Source organism: Mustela putorius, unplaced genomic scaffold (assembly GCF_011764305.1).
Source record: "Mustela putorius furo isolate JIRA1106 unplaced genomic scaffold, ASM1176430v1.1 tig00003834_pilon_pilon_pilon, whole genome shotgun sequence".
In the NCBI taxonomy this organism is placed as follows: Eukaryota; Metazoa; Chordata; class Mammalia; order Carnivora; family Mustelidae; genus Mustela; species Mustela putorius.
The window spans coordinates 43975410-43997873 of NW_025421987.1; the positions used below are offsets into that span (position 1 = coordinate 43975410).

Sequence of the window (22464 nt, forward strand, 5' to 3'; positions counted from 1 at the left end):
CCGCCCTGCTCTCGCGTCCACACTGAGCGTCGGCGGACGGGGCACTCCTGGCGGCACACAGAGCCCGAGGCAGTTCTAACTCGGGCCAGGTGGCGCCCGAGCACCCAGAAGAGCTGGCGCCCAGAGGCCCGAACAAAGCTGTGGGCGGCAACGTCGCCCACCCTGTGAAGGTCACCTAGGAGACCAGGTCGGGGCCCCACCCACCGCGTCTGGCAACCTAGACCAGCCAGGGCAGAAAATGGAAGAGCCTCCCGAAGAGGCTCCCGCAGAATCCTTGGCACCTGAAAGCACAGCCAAGTCCCCAGATGACAGCCACACAGATGGCCAGGAAGACAACTGGCAGAACCAGGATGAAGAAAATGTAGAGGACCAGACTGATCCCAGAACAGTTGAGCAGGCTGCCCAAAGAATGTCCGGACAGACTGACCGCAAAGGATCTGAACCCACCGGGCTCCAAGCTTCTGATCAAATGGATCTCAGGGGATCCGACCACGCTAATGTTGCTCAGCGTAGTGCATCTGATCAGGACGACCCAAGAATGTATGCACAGACAGACAGGAGGACATCTAGACAATCCAATCGTGTACAGGTGGAAGAAACTGACAGCCAGATGTTTCTACCACCTGAACAAAGAACTTCTGAGCAGTCTGAACGCAGGAAGTCCCCCCACCAGGCTAAAAGCAGAGATTACGGGCAGATTGACCGCAGAATCTCCAGCCAGACTGAGCCAAGAGCTTATGAGCAGAGTCACCATAGATCGTCTGTCTCATCAGAACAACGAGCCTCTGAACAGATTGGCCACAGAATGCCCAGCCAGTCTGACAACAGAACTTTAGAACAGATCGACAGCAGGTTGTCTGGCCTGGTCAAACGAAGAACTTCTGAAAAGATGGACAGCAGGTTGTCTGGCCTGGCTGAACGAAGAACTTCGGAAAAGATCGACAGCAGGTTGTCTGGCCTGGCTGAACGAAGAACTTCGGAAAAGATTGGTCATAGACCATCTAACCAAGCTGACCTCGTACCATCTCTAAAGACTCACCAAGATGTGTATGAGGAAGCTGCTGACCAAGCTGACCGCAGTGCCGATCACCTTTTCGTTGACAATGCTGACTACAGCGAGGAGATAGAACACTTAATGGCTGAAGAGAATTACTACAAGGACTACCTAGCTAACTATGGAGCACCTGGCCAGTATGACGACAGAATATTTGCCCAGTTTGGTGACATTAAGGCGTACAAAGAAGCTGAGCCCAGAATAGAACCCTGTGAATTTGAGACCAAAGAAACCACCGGTGACAATTCTCCAGTTTCAGTTGAGACTGACAATGAAAGTGAGACCTATCTGCCAACCTTTGGCTCGTTTAGTGCCAGATTCACCAGTGATTTGCAAGCAAAAGACCAAGTATATTCCCAGAGATTCCCCTATATCTCACCCAAGTTGGACTATATCATCAGTCAAGAAAAAACTGAAGCTGTAGAAACCAAGCCTGTAGGTTAAAGGGGCATTTGATAACCACCTGGGGGATTGGAGGCCAAGGCAAGGGCCTGTTGTGTTGGTATGGGGGCAGGGAGAGGGTACATGTTGAATCAAAGATGAGGAATAAACCTGCCTATTCAATCTTTGAGGAATAAACCTGCAGTTGATTCAGGAAGGGCAGGAGATCCCAGAAAGGCAGGAAATAGGGTGGGAAGTAGATTTGTTGTTCTGCTGCTACAGGAAGGGCATTCAGGAAGGATCATGAGCCAGGATTCAGGAGACCTGGGTTTCAAGACCTAGTTCTGCTTCCTGCTGTGGGGCACTAAGTCATTTCCCCTCTATGGGATTCCTCCAAAGGAAAGGCTTTCGGAATCAGTTGGAGATCCCTATGAAGGGAAAAGTATTTGAAGTAGATTGGAGATGTGTAAGGTACGTCCCGGGACTTGAGGTGCATTATGTTGCCAGGGGGACCAGTCAGGTTTGTCATCAGAGTGTGTCTTTTCTCCAGTTCCCGGTGTTCAGGTCCCTCCAACACCAGATTCCACCGATAATAACAACAATAACAACAGAACTTCCTGGGTCTTTTCAGTTTATTAAAGACTCTCTGGTGGGGGGATATTTCTATTTCAGGATGATGTTCCAGAACACCAAGAAGGAAGGAAATCTTTTGGATACAATCAAACTTATAGGAGGCAGTTCCCTCCTATTGTATATGAAGATCCTTATCAAGTTTCACTACGATACATGGAGAAGCACCACATTCTGCAAATATTCCAGGTAAACCTCTCAACCCTGTTCTTTAAGAGTGAGCTTTACAGGGATTACAATGTAAAAGACAAACTTGGACCTGGCTCGTAGAGGTACAAGAATGGGTCTTTGTTATAAAAAGGATATAAACTCATTGAGAAGTCAGTAAGTGCACTGAAATGTGTTAACCAAAAGTGGTAAATGAGAAATATCAAAGAATGAAAGTACCTGGGGGGCTCAGTCAGTGGAGGTAGTGTACCTTAGACTCAAGTCAGGATCTTGGGGTCCTGGGATCAAACCCCACATCAGGCTCCTTGCTCAGCGAGGAGTCTGCTTCTCCCTCTCCCTCTGCTTCTCCCCCACCTCATGCTCTCTCTCTCTTTCAGATAAATAAATAAGTAAATAAATTGGGGGGGGGGAGACAAAAAACAAAGAATGCTACTTACTGTAGTATGAAGCCCTTCAGGGGATTAGAGGTAAGGCAGGTTAGTTGATAGGGAAAAAGTTGGCCAAGGCTTAAAGCTTGAGTCAGACTGGGAAGGAAATATTGGCAATTGAAAATATTGACAATTGACAAAATATTGGCAATTGAAAAGGCAAGAAAAAAGCTTTTTCAGGCACAAATATAATACTTTCACAAGATGACCAATCTGGGACCATCTAAAAACTGCATTTCTTAGGGAGAAAAAGAAGTAGTTGAAAGTTGCTTTTAATTCTTAAAGTTACAGGGATGCCTGGGTGGCTCAGTTGGTTAAGTGGCTGCCTTCGGCTCAGGTCACGATCCCACCGTCCTGAGATCGAGTCCCACGTCAGGCTTCTTGCTTGGCAGGGAGCCTGCTTCTCCCTCTGCCTCTGTCTGCCACTCTTGTCTGCCTGTGCTCACTCTCGCTTCTCTCTCTATGACAAATAAATAAATAAAATCTTTAAAAAAATAAAAATAATTCTTGAAGTTACAAATTTCATTGACCTCAGGATATGGGGCTGGAGCCTCCTTGAAAGTGTGACGTTTTCTTGGTCAGTAGAGAATTAGAAGAGATTATCACATTTATATAATTTTTTGTTATTTGGTGGGTTGTTTTTGTTTTTCCAAATATTTATTTTTATGTTAATATTATTACCCACCAAGGCACAAGTATCTATATCATAATGTGTACATGTAGTAACGTTGTGGTTAGAAAGGTGTAAAATAAAAATGGTCTACCTCAAATGAAAATGTGCAAACTGGGAGACAAAAAAAATTTAAACTGGGAAAGTTTAAGTTTCAGGAAGTAGGGTATAGAGGCAAGAACACAAATTATGCAATCTGTTAGCCAAAGCCCCAACCTAACCTTGCCAATTCTCATCTTTGTGATTTGGGGAAAATTAATTAACTTCAGTGAATCTTAGTTTCCTCATATAACACAGAGTGATTTTACTCCACCCTGCTCTATGCCTTTTCTTTCTTAAAATATCCTTTTGTGGGAGAGTGCTAATGGCTGGGTTTTCTGGCTTTAATGAGAGAACTACAAATTATTAATGAATTGAAGAAAGTAGAAATCAAATCATTTTATAAATAATTTCCTTCATCTGTCAAGGAAAAACAATACTTGAAAATACAACATTATTATAAGAAAAATTAGTTATCAAGTATGTGCTCAATAGAAACATATGAAATATGTAATTGGCATGGGTGCATTAAACGGATATTAAATATTTTATACCAGAAACTTGCCCCACGGTTATTCCCTGCAAATGAGACTTCTGCTTACTTTATTATAATTTTTTGAGTTATTAAATAACAACAAATTATGGAAGTGAATTTTGAAGTTTTGTATATGCTTTCTCATTTATTATTATAAACATTAAACATCTTTTTCACCTTTTAAAATCAAATACCTCACAAGGAAGTTTCTATGTAAAGACATATCGTGTTTTTAATTTACTCAAAAGATTTTTCTTTTGAATAAAGATAAAGCGATTAATTCAGTTATTTCTCAGGCTAGCAAATCACAATTCTCAAAACAAAAACTTTGTCTAAAACTTTCTCACTACTTGTTTGATCTTGAAAGCTAGAAAAATGTCCATTGCTATTTATTATGAAATTTTTATTCTTCTATATTTTACTTTAATTTGTCTTGTTTTATCAGTAGTTAGAAAGTAATTTGTCACTTTGTAGAAATACATACATCTCTTTAAAAGATTACGGTGTTGGGTTAGTGCAAAACGCAGCTTCAGCTAGAACCTCACCACTTCAGCTCAAACCATAATGTGATGCCTCATGCTCTCTCTCAGCAGATCACTGAGAACTTAGTCTATGAAAAGCCAGAGGACCCCCTCAGTTTTATGCTGTGCCAGGTATGGAATAGGAGAAAGAGAACAAGCTTTTAATTTTATTTATTGTAAAATGCAGCACACATACATGCACCCAAAACAAAACATGTCCAACTCCATGGGTTATCATGAAGTGAGCACTTATAAAATGTTGAACGCTAATGTCTTTTTAGCATTAGCCATATTCATGGGTAAGTAGTAACATCTGCAGCGTCCATCTGCTTTTTCCTGATGACTAAGGCAGCTGCATACCTTTTAACTTGTTTATTGGCCATTTGGAAGTACTTCTTTTTCTATTGTTTGTCTTTTTCTTACTCACTTGTCACAGTTTTATATGATTTCTAGAAGGGTATGAGCCCTTTGTTGAGTTTCTTGCAGGTTTCTTTTCCTGCTCTCTGCCTTCCCTTTTAATCTCTTGAAGGTATCTTTTGATGAACAGAAATTCTTAATTTTTTTATTAATTTTTTAATTTTTTTATAAACATATAATGTATTTTTATCCCCAGGGGTACAGGTCTGTGAAGAAATTCTTAATTTTGATACAGTTACATTTACAACCTTTTTAATTCATGGTTAGTGCCTCTGGTGTCCTCTTTTGGAAGTCTTCTTAGTCCAAACTCCTGACATAGCCCCCTTATATTATCTCATAGAGAGCTATAGATTTTGGGGGAGGTGGCAGGGGGTTAAACTTACTTTATTTTGCCTTTGACATTGATATCCAGTCACTTCAGAATTGACTTTATGTGGGGTGTAAGGTGGGATCAAGTTACATTTTCTTTTCTAAGCAGACATCCAATTAACCAAGCACCTTTAGTAAAAGGACCGTACCTCCCATACTGCTTTTTAGTTAAGTTTGATGGTATATTTGTTTATCCTTGCTCCATACAAGACTGTCTTAATTTCGTATACCTTAAAATAAGTCTTTAAGTCAATCAGAAGAAGTCATCATATCTTACTTCTCTTTAAAAATACCTTGTTATTCTTAGGCCTGTGCATTCCCATATCAATATTTATCAAATCACAAACACATACACAATTAGAAACACACACTGATGAGATTTTTACTAGGACTGTGCTGAATCTGTAGATCAATTTGGGAAGAAGGGATGGCTTGAAACAGTATTTCTAATCCTTTATCCTCTGCATTTACTTAGGTCTTTAATTTCTCTCAGTACAGTTATTATTTGCACGAAGATTTTACATATTTTTGATAGACTTATTCATAGGCATTTTATCATTTTGATGCCTTTGTAAATAGAAGTTTTTGAAATTTCAGGTTCTATATGCTGGCATATAGAAATACAGCAATTTTTTGCTGATATTATATCCAGCAACCTTACTGAATTCAACTTATTAATTCTAAACATGTATTTGTAGATAGTGTGGGTATTTCTACATATATAATCATATCATTTGCAAATAGTGAGTTTTATTTGATTTTTCTGATCCTTATCCTTTTTTTCCCACTTGTCTTATTGCATTTATTATGTATCTTCTCTTTGCCTCTTCAGATCCACCTTTTTTCCTTTTCTACCCTATAAAGTAGCTAATCCATACAGACTAGATCAACAGGCTTTCATTCCTTCTGACTTCCGGATGGGTTAAACCAATGGGAAACTCTGGAGGATGATTGGGCGGAGGAAAGAGAGTGAGATCAGGTTTATTTCCCTGGTCTTTTCCCTTATGACCTATCTTGAGTTGTCTGGAGGTCACTGCTCCTCTCAAGGCAACTTTTTACATGACTTTTGCTTCTGAATTCCAATAATGTCCTCTCCTCTTGACCTTCAAGGTTAAGAGGTTATCTCCACTTTTACTGGCTTTGGATTATTGTGTTATCTTCTGTGACTCCCCTATGCCTAATTCTTTTGAATGAACCCTTTCTGAATGAACCTTTATTGAATTCTATTTTGAATGTGCCGTCTATTTTCTGTTGGGACACTGACTGATCAACTACACTAGTTAGGGATCTCCAGTAGAATTAATATTGGATAGAAGTAGCTACAGTAGTTCACTTTGCTTGCTCTTGATCTTTAAAAAAAAAAAAAAAGTTTTCCCTATTTAACCATTAAGTATGATGTTTGGCGTGTTCTATAGATACTATTAACCATATTAAGGAAGTTGTTGTCTTATTCTGTTTTCTGAGAGTTGTTCATCATGAATCATTATCTTTATCAGATTATTTTTCTATATCTATTGAGATGATTGCATGATCTTTTCTCCCTTATTCTGGTAATGTAATAAAATATGTCTATTTTCATTTTCAAAACTTTTCAAGCATACATACAGGAAATTACACAAGTCAAAACTGTACAACTTGACAAATTACCACTAATTTAATAGACCCATGAAACTACTGACTACGTCAAGAGATAGAATGTTACCAGCTCATCAAATCCCATATGGTGCCTGTTTCCAATCACTACCATTTCTTTTCCACAAAATAACCACTATTCTGACTTCTAGATTAGTTTGGTTTTTTTTTTTTAGATTTTTATATAAATGAAATCAAATATTATGTACTATTTGAGGGCTGGCTTCTTTTGAGCAACTGTATGTTTATGAGATTCATTCATCTTATGCATACTCATTCCTTTTTATTTCTGTACCCTCTATTCTGAGTTAGACTTTGGGTTGTTCTGAATAATGCAGCAGTGAACATTTGTACTTACTTCTTGGTGCATATGTACATGCATTTCTATTGGTTTCATACCTAGAAAGAGAATTGCTAAGTTGTAGGGTATTGACCTAAGTTCAGCTTTAAAAGATGGCTGCCCAAAAGTTTTCCAAAATACTTTGATCAGTTTATACTCTCACTTAAAGTGGCATTGCTCTGCTTTTCTTCATGTTTCTTATGTGGTGCTTTGAACTTCTAGGAACTGTGGGCTCATGGTCTTCATCATATTTGGAAAGTTGTCAGCCAAATGTTTCTTCAGACATTTTTCTGTCTCAGCTTCCTCCTCTTGGAACTCAGTTACACATATAATGGGCCCTTTGAAGTTGTCTCACAGCTCACTTGATTCTCTATTAAATTTCTTCCCTCTATATCATTTTGGATACTTTCTATCACTATGTCTTCAAGTTTACTAATCTTGTTTTCTGCAGTGTCTAAATTCCCATTAATAATAAAGTATGTTTCTCACTGCATACATTATAATTCTGTAGTTTCATCCCTAGGAGTTTAGTTTGTGTCTTTTATAGAGTGATGATATCTCTACTTCACTTTTTGCACATAGAGAATACAGTTATAATAATGGTTTTAATTTTCCTGGTCTTTATATGCTTGGTAGTTTTTTTTATTGAGCTGTAATTGACACATAACATTGTATTCATTGTAAGTATATACCTGGAAATTTTTGATTTGTATAAGATATTATGAATTTTGCCTTGGATGGGTGGTAGAATTTTTTGTATTCTTGTAAATATTCTTGGACTTTATTTTGGGGCCCTGCTAATTTACTTGGAAACAGCTTGATATTTTCAGATTTTGCTTTTAAGATTTTTTAGAGGAGCAGAAGAGTTTTCAGTCTAGGGCTAATTATTTCCCACTTCTGAGGTAAGACCCTTTTGAGTATTCTACCCAATGCTCCATGAATCATGAAGTTTTCCAGTTTGACTGGTGGTAATAGGCACTGTTCCTGTAGATCAATTTGCCGAGGCCTCTCCTAGTTTTCTCACACACATACACTGATTGATATTCAGAGGATAACTTGAAGGGGACTTTCTGCAACTTTCCAGAGTGCTTTCTGTACCATTCTCTCATCTCTGGCACTCTGTCCTATGTACTATAACTGTCTTGGTTTCCCCAGGATCTCAGCTTTGTCTTCTCAACTCAGGGATTTACTGAGTTTCTCTTGGGTTCTTTTTCCCTACACTAACACCAGGACATCTGAAAACAGCAAGGTACATGCACATTTGTGATTATTATGTCTTTCTGATTAATTGACTCTTTTATCATTATGAAATGTCTAGCTTTCTCCTTGGTAATATTCTTTGCCTTGAAGTCTATTTTCTCTGATATTAATACAGCCAGTCCAGCCTTCATATCTTATAGTTCACTTGGTATATATTTTTTTCATCCATTTATTTTCAACCTATCTATGCTTTATATTTGAATTGTGTCCCTTGTAGGTACTACATAGTTGGGTCTTTATTATCTTTTCTGATATTCTCTGCTTTTTAATTGAGCCATTTAGAACAAGGGTAGGCAAACTATGGACCACCTAGTTTTAAATGGCCCATAAGGTTAGAAAGAATTTGCCATTTTAAAGTGGTTGAAGAGGAAGGAGGAGGAGGAGGAGAAGGAAGAGACGAGAAAGGAAGAAGGAGAAGAAGGAAGGACAAAGGAAGAAGAAGAGAAATAACTTCAAGAAAAGAAAGGGAGAGGGAGATTCCATAGCATCAACAAATAGTATGTGTTCTGCAATGCCTAAAATATGTAGTATCCAGCTCTTTTCAGAAGAAGTTTGCTAATCCCTGGCTTAAGCCATTAGCATTTAACCTAATTATCAGTATGGTTGAATCTAGAGCTGTCATTTTTTTGTCTTTTTCATTCTTTTCTTCCTTTGTCATCACTTTCTCTTAGATTATTTGAATAACTTCAGTATTCTACTTTAATTTGTATATTGGTTTTTAGCTATACCTCTTATTATTTTTTAGTAATTGCTCTAGGGATTGCAATATGTATTGCTAACCTTCCACAGTATACAATTAATACTTGTATTGCTGCACATGAAAAGGAAACTTTATTATCATACAGAGTCCTTTAGTCCCATCTATTCTTTTATGTTAAAGTTGTCATATCCATCACTTTCTACATAAGTGAAAACTCCCACAAGTCAATTATTTTGGCTTTAAATAATCATATGTATTTTAAGGAACTTAAGAGAAAACAAAAGTCATATTTTACATTTATCTACATAGTTTCTGTTTCTAATGTTCTTACTTCCTTTGTGAATTTTTGTATTTCTCTCTGAAGTTATTTCCTTTCAACATGAAAAACTTCTTCCAGCATTTTTAAAAAAGATTTTATTTATTTATTTGCAGACAGAGATCACAAGTTGTCAGAGAGGCAGGCGGAGAGAGAGGGGGAAGCAGGCTCCCTGCTGAGCAGAGAGCTCTGGATGCAGGTCTCCCATCCTAGGACCTCGATCCCAGGACTCTGGGATCATGACCTGAGCTGAAGGCAGAGGCTTTAATCCACTGAGCCACCCAGGCGCCCCCTTCCAGCACTTTTTGTACTGCAGCACTGATGGCAAAGAAGACTCTTGGTTTTCTTTCACCTGATAATCTCTGACACATTCCTTCTTGTAAAACATTTTTGCTGGCTATAGAATTCTGAATTGACTTGTCCAGCTCTTAAAAAAGTGATTTTACTCATTCCTGGCCTTCATGGTTTTGGATGAGAAATCCACAGTCATCCAAATTGTTGTTCCCTTCTACATAATGGGCCATTTTTTCCTGACTGCCTTCATAATATTCTCATTTTCTTTAGTTTCCAGAGGCTTTACCATGGTGTTCATTGGAATTTATGATTTGGGGAGTTAGCCGAGCCACTTAAATCTTATAAATTTATGTCTTTCATCAAATTTTGGAAGTTGTCTGCCAGTTTCTTCAGATATTTTTCTGCCCCATTCTTTCTCTCTCCCTCTTTTCCTTTTAATACTCAAACTAACTTTATATTAGACCTTGATATTGATATTATCCCACAGATGCCATAAAGTTCTCTTCATTTCTTTCAAATTTTCTTGCTCTCCAGGTCAAATAACTCCTTGGCTCTATTTTCAAGCTCACTGACTCTTTCTTCTGTCATCTTTATTCTCTATTAAGCCCATCCAGTGAATTTTTTTTTTAATTTTCAGTTCTAAAATTTCTGTTTGGTCCTTTTCTTTATTTTCTACTTATCTTCTGGGATAGTTTATATTTTCTTTGATTTCCAGTATATTTTCCTTGACTTCATTAAATATAGTTATAATAACTGCTTTAAATGCCTATCTGATAATCTCAAATTGGATCATCTTGCAGTTGGCATCTGTTGATTGTCTTTTCCATTTGTTTTTAACATTTTATTGTGATAAGAACATTTAACATGAGATCTACCATTTTAACAAATTATTAAGTGTACCTCACATTATTATTGACTATAGGTACAATATTATATAGTAGATCTCTATAGCTTATTCATCTTACTTAACTGAGACTTTCTGCCCATGAATTAGTATCTCCCCACTTCCCCTTCTCCCTAACCATTGGCAACCATCATTCTATTCCTTGATTCTATGAATTTGCACTTTATACCTCATGTAAGGTATACATGTATACCGTATTTGTCTTTTTGTGACTGGTTTATTTTACTTCACATAATGTCTTTATTCATCCATATTGTCACATATCGCAAAACTGTGTTCTTTTTGAGACTGACTAGTATTTCATTATGTGTATATACCACATGATCTTTATCCATTTATCTGTTGATTGACATTTAGATTGTTTCCACATCATAGCTGCTATGAATAGTGCTACAATGAACATATCTCTTCAAGATCCTGATTTCAACTCTTTTGGATAAATAGAGCAATCCCAGAAGTTGAATTGCTGGATCATATGAAGTTCTATTTTTTTTTTATTTTTTTGAAGATTCTCCATACTGTTTTCCATAGTGGATACACTATGTTTGCATTCCCACCAATAGTGGGCAAAGGTTCCAATTTCTCCACATCCTTGCCTACAAATTAATATCTTTTTGTTTTGGTAATAGTTACCCTAACTGGTGTGAGATGATGTCTTTTGGTGGTTTTGATTTGCATTTCCCTCATGATTAGTGACACTGAACATTCTTTCATATACCTGTTGGTCACTTGTATGTCTTCTTTGAAGAAATGTCATTTTCAAATTAGGTTATTAGTTTGTTTATTTGTTTACTATTGAGTTTTATGTGTTACAATATGTATTTTGGAGATTAACCCCTTATCAAATAATGATTTGCAAATATTTTCTCCCATTCTGTAGGTGGCCTGTTGACTCTCTTGATTGTTTAGGTTGCTATATGGAAGATATTTAGTTTGGTGGAGTCCCACTTATTTAGTTTCGTTGCATGTATTTTGGGTGTCGTAAGCATGAAATAATTGACAAGACCAATGCTATGAAGCTTTCCCTCTACATTATTTTCTAGGAATTTTACAGTTTCAGGTCTTATATTTAAGTATTTAATCCATTACTAATTATGATTATTATTTTTCTGATTATTTTTTAAGGGTCCAATTTCATTCCTTTGTGTGTAAACAGTTTTCCCAGTACCACTTGTTGAAAAGAGTTTCCTTTTCCTCTGTTTATCTTTGGCACTCTATTGAAGATCAGTTGACTGTTATTGTATAGATTTATTTCTGGGATCTCTATTCTGTTCTATTGTTCTGTATATCTGTCTTTATACTGGTACCATATTGTTGTTTTTATTACTTGTTTTTATTACTATAGCCTTGTTATATATGGAATAAAGAAGTGTGATGCCTCTATCTTTGTTTGGCTTTCTCCAGCTTTATTTGGTTATTCAAGGTCTTTTGTGGTTCTATAAGAATTTTAGAGTTCTTTTTTTTTCTACTTCAACATTCACCAGAGGAATATGACTGAATTCAGTCTACATCACATACTATTCACAATATTCAGACTATGATCTAAAATTATGCTACTTATAAAAATACCTGAAAATACAATCCATTTTTAAGTGCAAAAGATTATTTTTCTTCTTCCTTCTTGGTTTTGATATCTTTTATTTCTTTTCCTTGCCTAATTGCTCTGGCTAGAACTTCTAGTACTATGTTCAAGTGGCAAGAGTGGGTATTTTTGTCTTGTTCCTGAACTTAGAGGAAGAGCTTTCAGGTTTTCACCACTGAGTATGATGTTAGCTGCAGGCTTTTCATAAATGGCCTTTCTTATGTTGAGGTAACTTCCTTCTATTCTTTCTTTTGAGAGTTTTTATCATGAGAAGGTGCTAAATTTCATCAATTTTTTTTTGATCTTTTAAGACAATCATGTGATTTTTATTCTTCATTTTATGAATGTGGTATATCACAACAGTTGATTCTTGTTCATAGTATACAGGTGTTATTTGCAGTATTCGTTTTGTAAGTGCTTATTCTTGCATATAGAAAGCAGTTCTTACTTTTTTGTATAAAACACACACATTTAAGGTTTTATCACATAAGTCTAACTATGTGGTATTTTCACTTATTTAGTTCAAAATAATTTCTAATTTTCATTATGTTTCTTCTTCAACTCATGGGTTTGAGGACATTATTTATATAAACTACCAAATACTGGATTTTATAATTGCCCTTTGGTTAATGATTTCTGAGTCAATTGCACTTTACTCATAAAACAAGATTTCAAATATTTGAAATGTGTTGACTTGCTTTATGATGCAACATATGATTAACTGTGAGTGAATTAATTGGTGTTGAAAAAATTTATTCTGCAATTATTAGAATATACCCATTAGATCAAGTGTTCTAAATACATTCATTAGATCAAGTTTGCAAAATATGTTGTTCAAGTCTTATAATATGATGGTGAATTTGCTTGTCTGCTTTAGTTCTGTTAATTTATGCTGTGTGTATGTAGTTACAGTTATGTTATTAGGCATGTATGAATTAGGATTCTTATATTTTTCTGGTAACTTGAACTTTTTATCATTAAGAGGCATATCATGAACTCTAATGACTATTTAGTATTATAATATCTATATCAGATTTATTTTAGTCAATTTTAAATGATATAATATGCTTATTGCTTTTAACTTTACTCTGTCATTAAGTTTTAGATGGCTTTCTTATAAATAGCATGGAATTTTTTATGTTATTCAAATCTGACATGCTTTTAATTTTAACCCATTTATACTTGACGTTATTAAGGATATACTTGGGTTTACATTTATTGTCCAACTATATGCTATTTGTTCTACCTGTTCTGTTTATTTTCCTCTACTTTTTTTTTCTTTTTTCACTCTGTTTTCTATTAGTTCAGAAGTTATATGCCCTGAATTTTTTTTGTTGGTTTCTCATTAGGGTGATTTCAAAAAATTGATAGACCTTATATTTTTAGAGTAGTTTTTAGGTTTACAAAACAACTAAGCAGAAAGTACAGTGAGTTATCAGTTACTTCCTTCTCCTTTCCCCATTTCCCACCCCTAGTTTCCCCTGTTATTGACACCTTGAATTGGTGTGGTACATATTTTAACAGTGATGAGCCAATATTGATATATTATCATTAACTAAAGTCCATGGTTTACGTTAGAATTCTGTGTTGTGAATTCTATAGGTTTTGAAAAATGTATATGATATGTATGTGTAATTATAGTATCACACATAATAGAGTCACTGCTCTAATAATTACTTTTAGTATTTTTTAATGGGGGCACCTGGGTGGCATAGTCAGTTAAACATCTGACTCTTGGTTTTGGCTCAGGTCGTGACCTCAGGGTTGCAAGGTGGAGCCCTATGTGGGACTCTGCACTCAGTGCAGAGTCTGCTTGACACTCTCTCTCCTTTACTTCTCTCCAACTCTGCTCTCTCTCTCAAATAAATAAACAAATCTTTAAAAATATATATATTTTAATGGTTCCCCTGAAAATACAACAGGTACACTGGACTTACCAGTCTGAATTATTTGTAGTAGGTCACTACAAGGACTTTTGTATTTTAAATGTCTATATATTTTAACCCCACAAGATATGGTAATTCCAAGTTGACCAAAATTGCAAGTGGAAAAAATTCTTTTTCATTCTCTTCAGGTACAGGAAATGATAGAAAACAGAGACAAAAGTGAAACCTACAAAGAATGAATTTCTCCCCAGCATTGTTGACAACCCTCAGTATCAACACTATGTTCTGTCTCTCACTCTGAAAAATGATTTTTGAATGGTCATTGGTAGTGACTCTGCCTAGATATGTTCTTAATTTTTAAGTAAAGATCTATAGAGTATCTACTTCAGAAATTCACATGATAGTTACAGATACCTCTGGCTAATCATACAAAATATATGCATGTTAATTTTATCAATGCATTGGTATTTCAGACTCATTCCTCCAAAGCACTGCACAATAGTCAGTTTACAAATCTCAAGGAGGATCAAGAAAATAATATGACCAATTTATATACATAGTTCTCATAAAGCATACAAATCTATCATATCTCCAAGCTGTTTATAAAATTTTCCATCAGAAAATATGTGGAAAATAATTTTTATAGCCCTTTTTCCCCCCTCTCTTAATGGAAAGTGATTGTTGTAATACCTCCAACATATTTTTACTGTTTTCCTCTTTAACCCTGCCTGTTATATTCTGTCATTAGTAGATGGAATTTAATCTAATCCTAGGGATAGCTTGCCTCTGGTTTTTAACCTAGAGCAAAATTCAAACATATTATGCTACTATGTACACACCTGTGTGCATAGTACCTGTGGGAAAGGCAGAATCACACTTCCTCATTACCTTTATCCCCTGAAGAGTATCGACATTATATAGACTGTGTAACCAGTGGAACTGGTATTTAAAATCAAAAGCCTTAACATGGTCTGTCTGGTATGAGAGTATCTGCCCAGCAATCATAACTGACATGATCAGCTAATACTATTTTTGTAAGCTGAACCTTTTGTTTAATTTCAATTGGAATATTAAACCAGATTTGATTCTTTACACTGGTGACTTGGTGTGATTATGTGGTTGCATCACAATGAATTAAGTTTCGTTTAAATGGTCAAGCACAATCCTACTTCTTTTATGCCTAAATTCATTTCTAATAATTATACAATTATTAGATAACTTCTGGCTGATAACTTCAGAGTTTAATTAGTTCCTTCAATTGCCCACAAATTGTGCATGTGCTCAGTCTCAATAAATGTTCTCCACTCAAGAGAGGCAGCTTGTCTGTTGATTGTGGGCCAGCAAAACCAAATGAAAGCTGGATAACTTAAGGGAAAAATTTGAGTGACATGACTGAGGTTATAGTCAGTTGGGTGAACAAAATAACCCAAAGATTATTAGTGTTTGAAAACTTGGATGTTATCAGTAACATCTGAAACTAAGTATTAAATTTAGTTCACTGGTTTTCAGTCCTACCACCAGACAGATTGACTATACTTTTCAAAGCAGAACACTTCAGACCAGACCACCCCAGTCATTTCAGCCCTTCTCATTGGCTTCATTGCACAACTGTCATTTTGACCTTTTGCCAACAAGGCATTGAACCAGAGGGGATGAGATTGGTATGGCCCCATAATCCTATGTGGGCACATATAACTGAAAGGAGAAGGAAGATGGGAGATCAGGTTCACTTTCAGTGACTCGGGCTCTCTACTAAAAGAACTGTGTAGTGTAGATCAGTCAGCCAAAAGTATATTCTGTTCTTAGTCCCTAAGTGGTAAGAAGTAATCTCAGGCCCCGGGATAAATACTAAAGGTGAGAATCTAGGTGAAACAAGCAGTCGGCTAAGAGGGAAGTGGAGTCTCAGAGAAGGCCTTTTCTGAGTAGCTAACAGAGGACATGGATGGCCACGTGGAAGAAAAATGTCATGGGAAGTAAGTTTCAATGTCAGAACAACCAGAGATCAAAAGATATGATCTCCCTTGAAGGAGTCCTCCCAGGATTCTTCTGAAGAAGTTGTTCCAATAGCTATGAGGTGTGAGCGTTCCAAGTGTTAAATGAGATAACATGTAAAAGCACTTAGAACAGTGCCTGGCACTGTTAGCTGTTATTATTTTAATGCTATTATCCACAATATTAATATTCCATTTTATCTGAGGAATCCTAATGACCCTCCCTCACTGCATTCCCTGCCTGCCTGATCTCACTGTAACAGAAAGCAAAGCTACTAGACCAGTTTTCTTGGGCCTGTTTCCTCCCCTCTTCCATTTAAGGAATAAATGTGAGACATCATTTATCATTAGGGAAATGGAAATCAAAACCAAGATGAGATACCACTTCACACCCAGTAGGATGGCTATAATCAAAAAGACTAATCAAAACAAGTGTTGACAGGGATGTGGAAAAATTAGAACACTATACACTGTTGGTGGGAATGTAAAATGAGACAACCACTTTGGGAAACAGTCTGGCAATTCTTCAAAAAGTTCAATGTCTTATTATCATATGACTTAGCAATTTCTCACCTGGTATATACCCAAGGCAACTGAAAATCTATGGCCCTACAAACCCTTGTACACGCTTGTTCCCAACAGCATGCAAAAGAACCATAAAGTGGAAACAATACAAATACCAGCAATTGATGAATGGATTTTAAAAATGTGATAATTGACAGATAAATGGAGAAACAAAATATCATAAATACATACGAAGGAATAGTATTCAGCCTTATAAAGGAAAGAAATTCTGTCACAAGTTACAGTCTGGGTGAACCTTGAGGGCATTATGCTAAATGAAATAAACCAGCCACAAAATGACAAGTAGTGTATAATTCCACATAATGTATCTAAAGTAGGCCAGAGTCATAGAAACAAAGTAAAATGATGGCTACCAGGGACTGGGGGGAGGGAAAATAGGGAGTTGTCTAGCAAGCATAGAGTTTCAATTTTGCAAGATGGAAAGTTCTGTACATCTGGTGCGCAACAGTGTGTATGTACTTAATATCACTGATCTGTAAATTTAAAAATGGTTATGATAGTCAATATCATGTGTGTTCTTTGTCGCAATTTTTAAAAATGAAAAATGGAAAAAATGTGATATATATACAGATATATATACAGTGGAATATTTGTTATAAAAAGGAATGAAGTCCTGATACACATCTATGACTTGGATGAACCTTGAAAACATTCTGCTAAGTGAAAGAAATCAGACACAAAGGCCACATGTTATATGATCCCATGTATGTGAAATGTCAAGCATAGACGAATCTATAGATATAGAAAATAGACTCGTGGATGTCAGAGGCAAAGGAGGAAGGGTAATGGGGAGTGAATGCAACGAGGATGAGGTTTCTTATGGCGGTGATGATGACGTGCTAGAATTAGATAGTGGTGATGGTGCACAACTCTGGTCTCAAACCCGCTGCATTCTACATGTCAAAAGGGTGGGTTTTATGGTATATGAATTACATATCAACAAACCTGTTATTTAAAAAAGAATAAATGTGGACGTTAATATTTTTAAGTCTAGTTTATGACAGAGGAGGGTAAAGGAGAAACTCAGAATCATTAGGAACAGGAATATCTGAGCCCTCCAGGAGAATTACCTATCTCCTCCACTCTTTACAAATTCCCTTGTTTTACTCTTCAGTCTCTTCCATACGCTTTATTTTTTTTTAATTAGCCTCCTCTTATTTATATGTACGTGTACATGTGTGTGTCTCGCTTTATTGAGCTATAATTAACATACAACATTGTGTAAGGTGCACAATGTAATTATTACAGATATATGTGTATACTATGAAATGATTTCCAAAATAAATCCTATTATTTCTTGACTTACTGTTTTACTTACCCAATCTCCTCCACTTGCCTTCTTCTTTTTCTTATGTAATCAGTGTGAAATATATATAAGTAAGTATGTAAGTGCAATTATGTCTGTTATGTTTTTGTGCTCATGTATCTGGATATATTTTTGTTGACAGAGATGTGGCCAAGTGTGGTTCCAGGGATCTGTGTATCTATGCTTGAATCTTCATGTCAGTTGTTTGGGAATAATGGAAGGCTAAAACTCAGAATTGTGGGGTTGTTGTTTTTTTTTCATGTGTGGCAAACAATACTAGTGTTCCAGTGCCTTATTAGGCTCTCCAAGGGCCATTTTTTTCTTGCAGCATTGGCAGAATTTGCAATACCCTAACATCAGAGAGAGTGGTAGGGTGGCCTGTTGTTATCAACAGAGAGGAGTCTGTAGGCAGAATTAAGTTGTCTAATTCTGTGTTGTAGTTTTGCTTAAAAAAGAAGGAGCAGTTATTTTCAAAATCCATTAAAATTACAGTAAAGATTTACGAAAAGAAGTAAATCCATCTTGATACTCAAAGCAGAAGAGACAGAAACCAGAGATTTTTGTGATTTCTGAAAACAGAAAGCAGATGGGACAGAGCAGGGCCGAAGTTCCACCTCAAAGCCCGCAGAGGAGAGAAACGTTTTTCCAGGCAGAGCCTCAGAGCCAAACGCAGTGTGGGCAGACATGGGAGAAAGGAGTGAGCTATGAGTAACAAAGGACTCCTCCTTTCTCGTGACCTTTACACTCCGTTTTAGTCACCTACCCCCACAGCCACATCATGTCATCACCAAAACTGCTCCAAAATGAAATCACTCATAGAGTCAAATGACACATCCAGATAAGATACTGAACCTGGAGAATTTATAAGGAAGATCTGTGCCTAATTTTTATATTGAGAAAAAAAGTGGGCATAATTTTCCAACTTCAAAAATGTCCAACCCCAGATGGATCAAATAAATTATGACACATCTATGCAATAAGATTCTATGCACCTGATTAATGTTGCTGGACTTACTGTTTAATTATTTGGATGGTATAGTTGGATCTACTCCATACCACATAGCATCCATACATGTACACAACTGTACATATATTCTAAAGAGATAAGTAGGAAAAGACAGACTGAAAGAAATAAAAGAATCGGGAAATACAAAATCTTGAGTTGGAAAGCCCTTTTTAAGCAAAATGCCAAAGGTGAAAATCATTAAGGAAAATATTTATGTAAGTGACATGAAATATTCTAAAAGTATGAAAGAAAGTTACCAAAAATGTAAATGACTAATCAAGAATAATAATTGTGGTAAACATGGCAGGTCAATATCCTAACTATATGACAAGTTCCCACAAATCAATTTTTAAAACCATAAATACTCCCAATCAAAAAAGAAGGCCAAGAATGAAGGGACAGTTATGGATGAAAACATGTAAATAGCCAAAGAAATATAAATTTAAAAAAATTAGATACCAATTAAATATTATTTTAGACAAAAAACTTTTTAAAGATGGTGACTAACCTGGCTTAAAGTGGAGGTAAATGGGCCCTTTATCATACTGTTGTGGAATGTTTGTATATTTTACAAACTTTCTGGAAATCAGTTGGATCACATGATTCTAAACACTTTAAAACAAACATGCTTTTTAGTCAGAAGCTCTAATTCTAGGAATTTACACCAAGGAAAATAATGAAATGTGTTTAAAAATGTATGTATAAGAAAATTTACAACATTATTTTATAATAATGAAAAATTATAAATCTGAATTTTCAACCTTTGGGATTCAGTTAAATACATAATAACATATTCATATGGCAGGATATAATATATCCATTAAGATTATATTGTAGAATAATCCCATAGGGAAATGTCTGTATCATATTATAAGTGAAAATAACTGGTTTAGATGACTTTAAATAAGTTATGATCCCAATTATGTGGGGGGAATTCAAATAAGAAAGATCAAAAGTGCCATAAGAGCAGGGATTCCTTCTGTTTAATGCCTGCTGGAACTGTACCTGATACATAATAGTACCTCAAATAGTTCCTGAATGAATGATGCTACACCAAAATCTATATTGTGTTTATCGCTAGATAAGGGAGTAAAGTGATTTTTATTTTCTGCAATGCACATACATTCATTTTTTTATCAGAGTAGAATAATGAATATTTTAAAGGTTGAGAATAATTTAGAGCAATACATAAAGAAATATAGATTCCTTCATAAAACTGGCCCTTTGGCCCTCAAGCATTATTTAATGCAATGGTTGTGAGGGTTTTTTGATTTGGGTTTTTTTTGTTGTTTTGGGGAGGTTTTTCCACCAGGACAAATAAATCTAATTCACCCTAAACCTTCCAAATCAGAAACTCATTCATTCATTTTAAACTCTTCTAGTTTCAGTGAGGCAGCGAAGGCAGAGGAAGAAAAGCAACAAGTAAATAAACAAGGTAATACCAGCCTGATTATTTTTATGAAGGAAATAAACCATGTTTACATGAGCAAGAATAACTGGAGTGGAGAGGGCAGGCCACTCTCAGAAAGGCCTTTTAGGAAGGACAAGGAGGCAGCCCAGCACCACCGTGGGAAACGGATTTCCACTCACCGGAATGGCAAGTGTGCAAGCCATGTGTTTGGAGCACACACAGGATGAGAGTTGTGCTCAGTGAAGTGGGTGAATACATGAGCAACTAATAAGCCACGGCGAGGGGCTTGGATCCTACTCTTGAGCACAAAAGGAAGCCACTGAATGTTTTTCAGGAAGGGAATCACAAAGGCTGATTTATGTTCTTAAACGTCCTCAGGACACTTCTGATTAAAAGTATAGCTTTACACTGCATCACAGAATTTTCTGCCCCCGATATCTAATAAAATAAAAACTTTCAAAATCAGAAGTATATATACTTACTTAATCAAATTAAGAGAGGCCACAACCTAATTCACTGCTCTTCAAGAGCTGGGGGCTAAGGAAAGAAAAAGAAATTTCAGGAGAAACTTCTTCAGGAGAAAAGCAGAGAAACACACTTATACTTGTAAGAAGACAAAGACCTGGAGTTCTTACTATTTTCCTTGAATCTAAACAATGTGGCTCTTTTTCACTGTTGAACTTTCTAACCATGAAGGAGTGGGAATGTGTGAAAGGCAAGGAGGAAGGGGCTGAGCCCTGATGGTGGTTTCAGAGCCAGATTCAGAATCCAGAGCTGGATCCAGCTCTTGAGTTTTCTAATGCAACTGGTCAGACCCAAGAGGAGACAACAGTGGGGACGGGGAAGGAGCAAGCAGAGAACTATGGGAAGCCTGGAAAAATGCGGTATCATGGAAGCCAGAAGAGGAGAGTAGTATGAGAAGAATGGAGTCATCAGCTATTCTAGTTGTAGCTAAGTGACCAGATCAAACGAAGACAAAGAAGTGTGTACTGGAATGAGCCAAACAGAGGTTGTTTGTAACTTGACAAGCAGCTTCAATTGAAAAATGGTAAGAGTGGGGGTGAGATTGAATTTGATTGAAGATTTACAGTGTTCAGTAGCTTAAAATGTTTTAAAAATAGTTATAAAACAAACTAGTTGATTAGGAAAAATGCAATCATCCCAGATGCTGAGACCAAAGGGAATATTTAGACCTCTTACACCCAACATGGGTAATTGGGTACAACATCCTGAACAAAATTTCTGCAGTAAACACAACAGGCTTCATAGACTTGCCCCTTAATACTGGCTATCAGAGATGTTACAGAGGCATTTCTTCATTGGGTAAAAAATTGGGCTAACTGGTTATTTTATTGGAATATAGTTATTCCGTGTCATCATTCCATATAATAACCATAACTGGTTATTGAAATGAGCTAATGTCCTGTCCAATTATAAGAGTCTATTAATAATAGGATGTCCCTTTCCTGGGAGAGGGCTAGGTTTGCTTTAAGAAGTTGTCTTGTGAGGGCGCCTGAGTGGCTCAGTGGGTTAAAAAGTTGTCTTGTGGTGGCCATAGTCTAAAATATGAACTGAGTTAAGCATTTATCATCTACAGGAGTTGACGAGAATATGGGAATGCCAGTGTTGAGCAAGAGGAGGGCTGAGAGAGGACCCATTAAAGGCCAAAGAGCCTGAATTCATATATTTCAGTAAAATTCGCAGAGAGAGTCAAGACCTGGTAGAGAAAAAGCAGTGTTCAGAGGCACTAGAGAATTGGCGGATCTAGGCACTTTGCGCACATAGTCTGCAGGTTTGGCTCAGTTATTTCCAATGCAGAAGCTGAGCTCTGATTCGTGACCTCCACTCCCCAAGGAGCTGGTGTGCTCTGGCAGACTTACTTGTGAGCCAGTTTTATAGGCAATATCTTCTCACATATCCCACGAACAATATTCTACTCTCTATTCACCTCATTAACTAGTTAATAGGGAAAAGATCACATTAATAACTTAAGATTTTTAATGTCCTTTTCAAAGTTACACCACTTGTCTAACTACACT

General features: G+C 36.5%; 1 protein-coding gene across 8 annotated transcripts; it reads left to right on the plus strand.

Moving 5' to 3' along the window:
* Positions 1-238: 238 nt before the first annotated feature.
* On the plus strand, positions 239-21489 carry TEX55 (testis expressed 55). 8 transcript variants are annotated; one of them, XM_004761386.3, is made up of 4 exons: positions 239-1489; positions 2108-2254; positions 4496-4558; positions 20397-21488. In XM_004761386.3, the coding sequence occupies exons 1-4, from the start codon at positions 239-241 to the stop codon at positions 20403-20405; spliced, it is 1470 nt and encodes a 489-aa protein (XP_004761443.1). In that variant the 3' UTR covers positions 20406-21488. The 8 variants fall into 8 exon arrangements, with proteins under 8 accessions (XP_004761443.1, XP_004761444.1, XP_004761442.1 ...); XM_004761387.3 differs by having other exon boundaries at positions 4499-4558; XM_004761385.3 differs by lacking the exon at positions 20397-21488 and adding an exon at positions 14315-15218.
* The last annotated feature ends 975 nt before the right edge of the window (positions 21490-22464 follow it).

Bases quoted from the DNA above. Each gene is read 5' to 3' on its own strand.
- TEX55 (XM_004761385.3), top strand. From the start codon at position 239: ATGGAAGAGCCTCCCGAAGAGGCTCCCGCAGAATCCTTGGCACCTGAA. The intron at 1,490-2,107 runs GTAGGTTAAAGG...TTTCTATTTCAG, and splicing joins AAGCTGTAGAAACCAAGCCT to GATGATGTTCCAGAACACCA. The intron at 4,559-14,314 runs GTATGGAATAGG...CATTCTCTTCAG, and splicing joins TCAGTTTTATGCTGTGCCAG to GTACAGGAAATGATAGAAAA.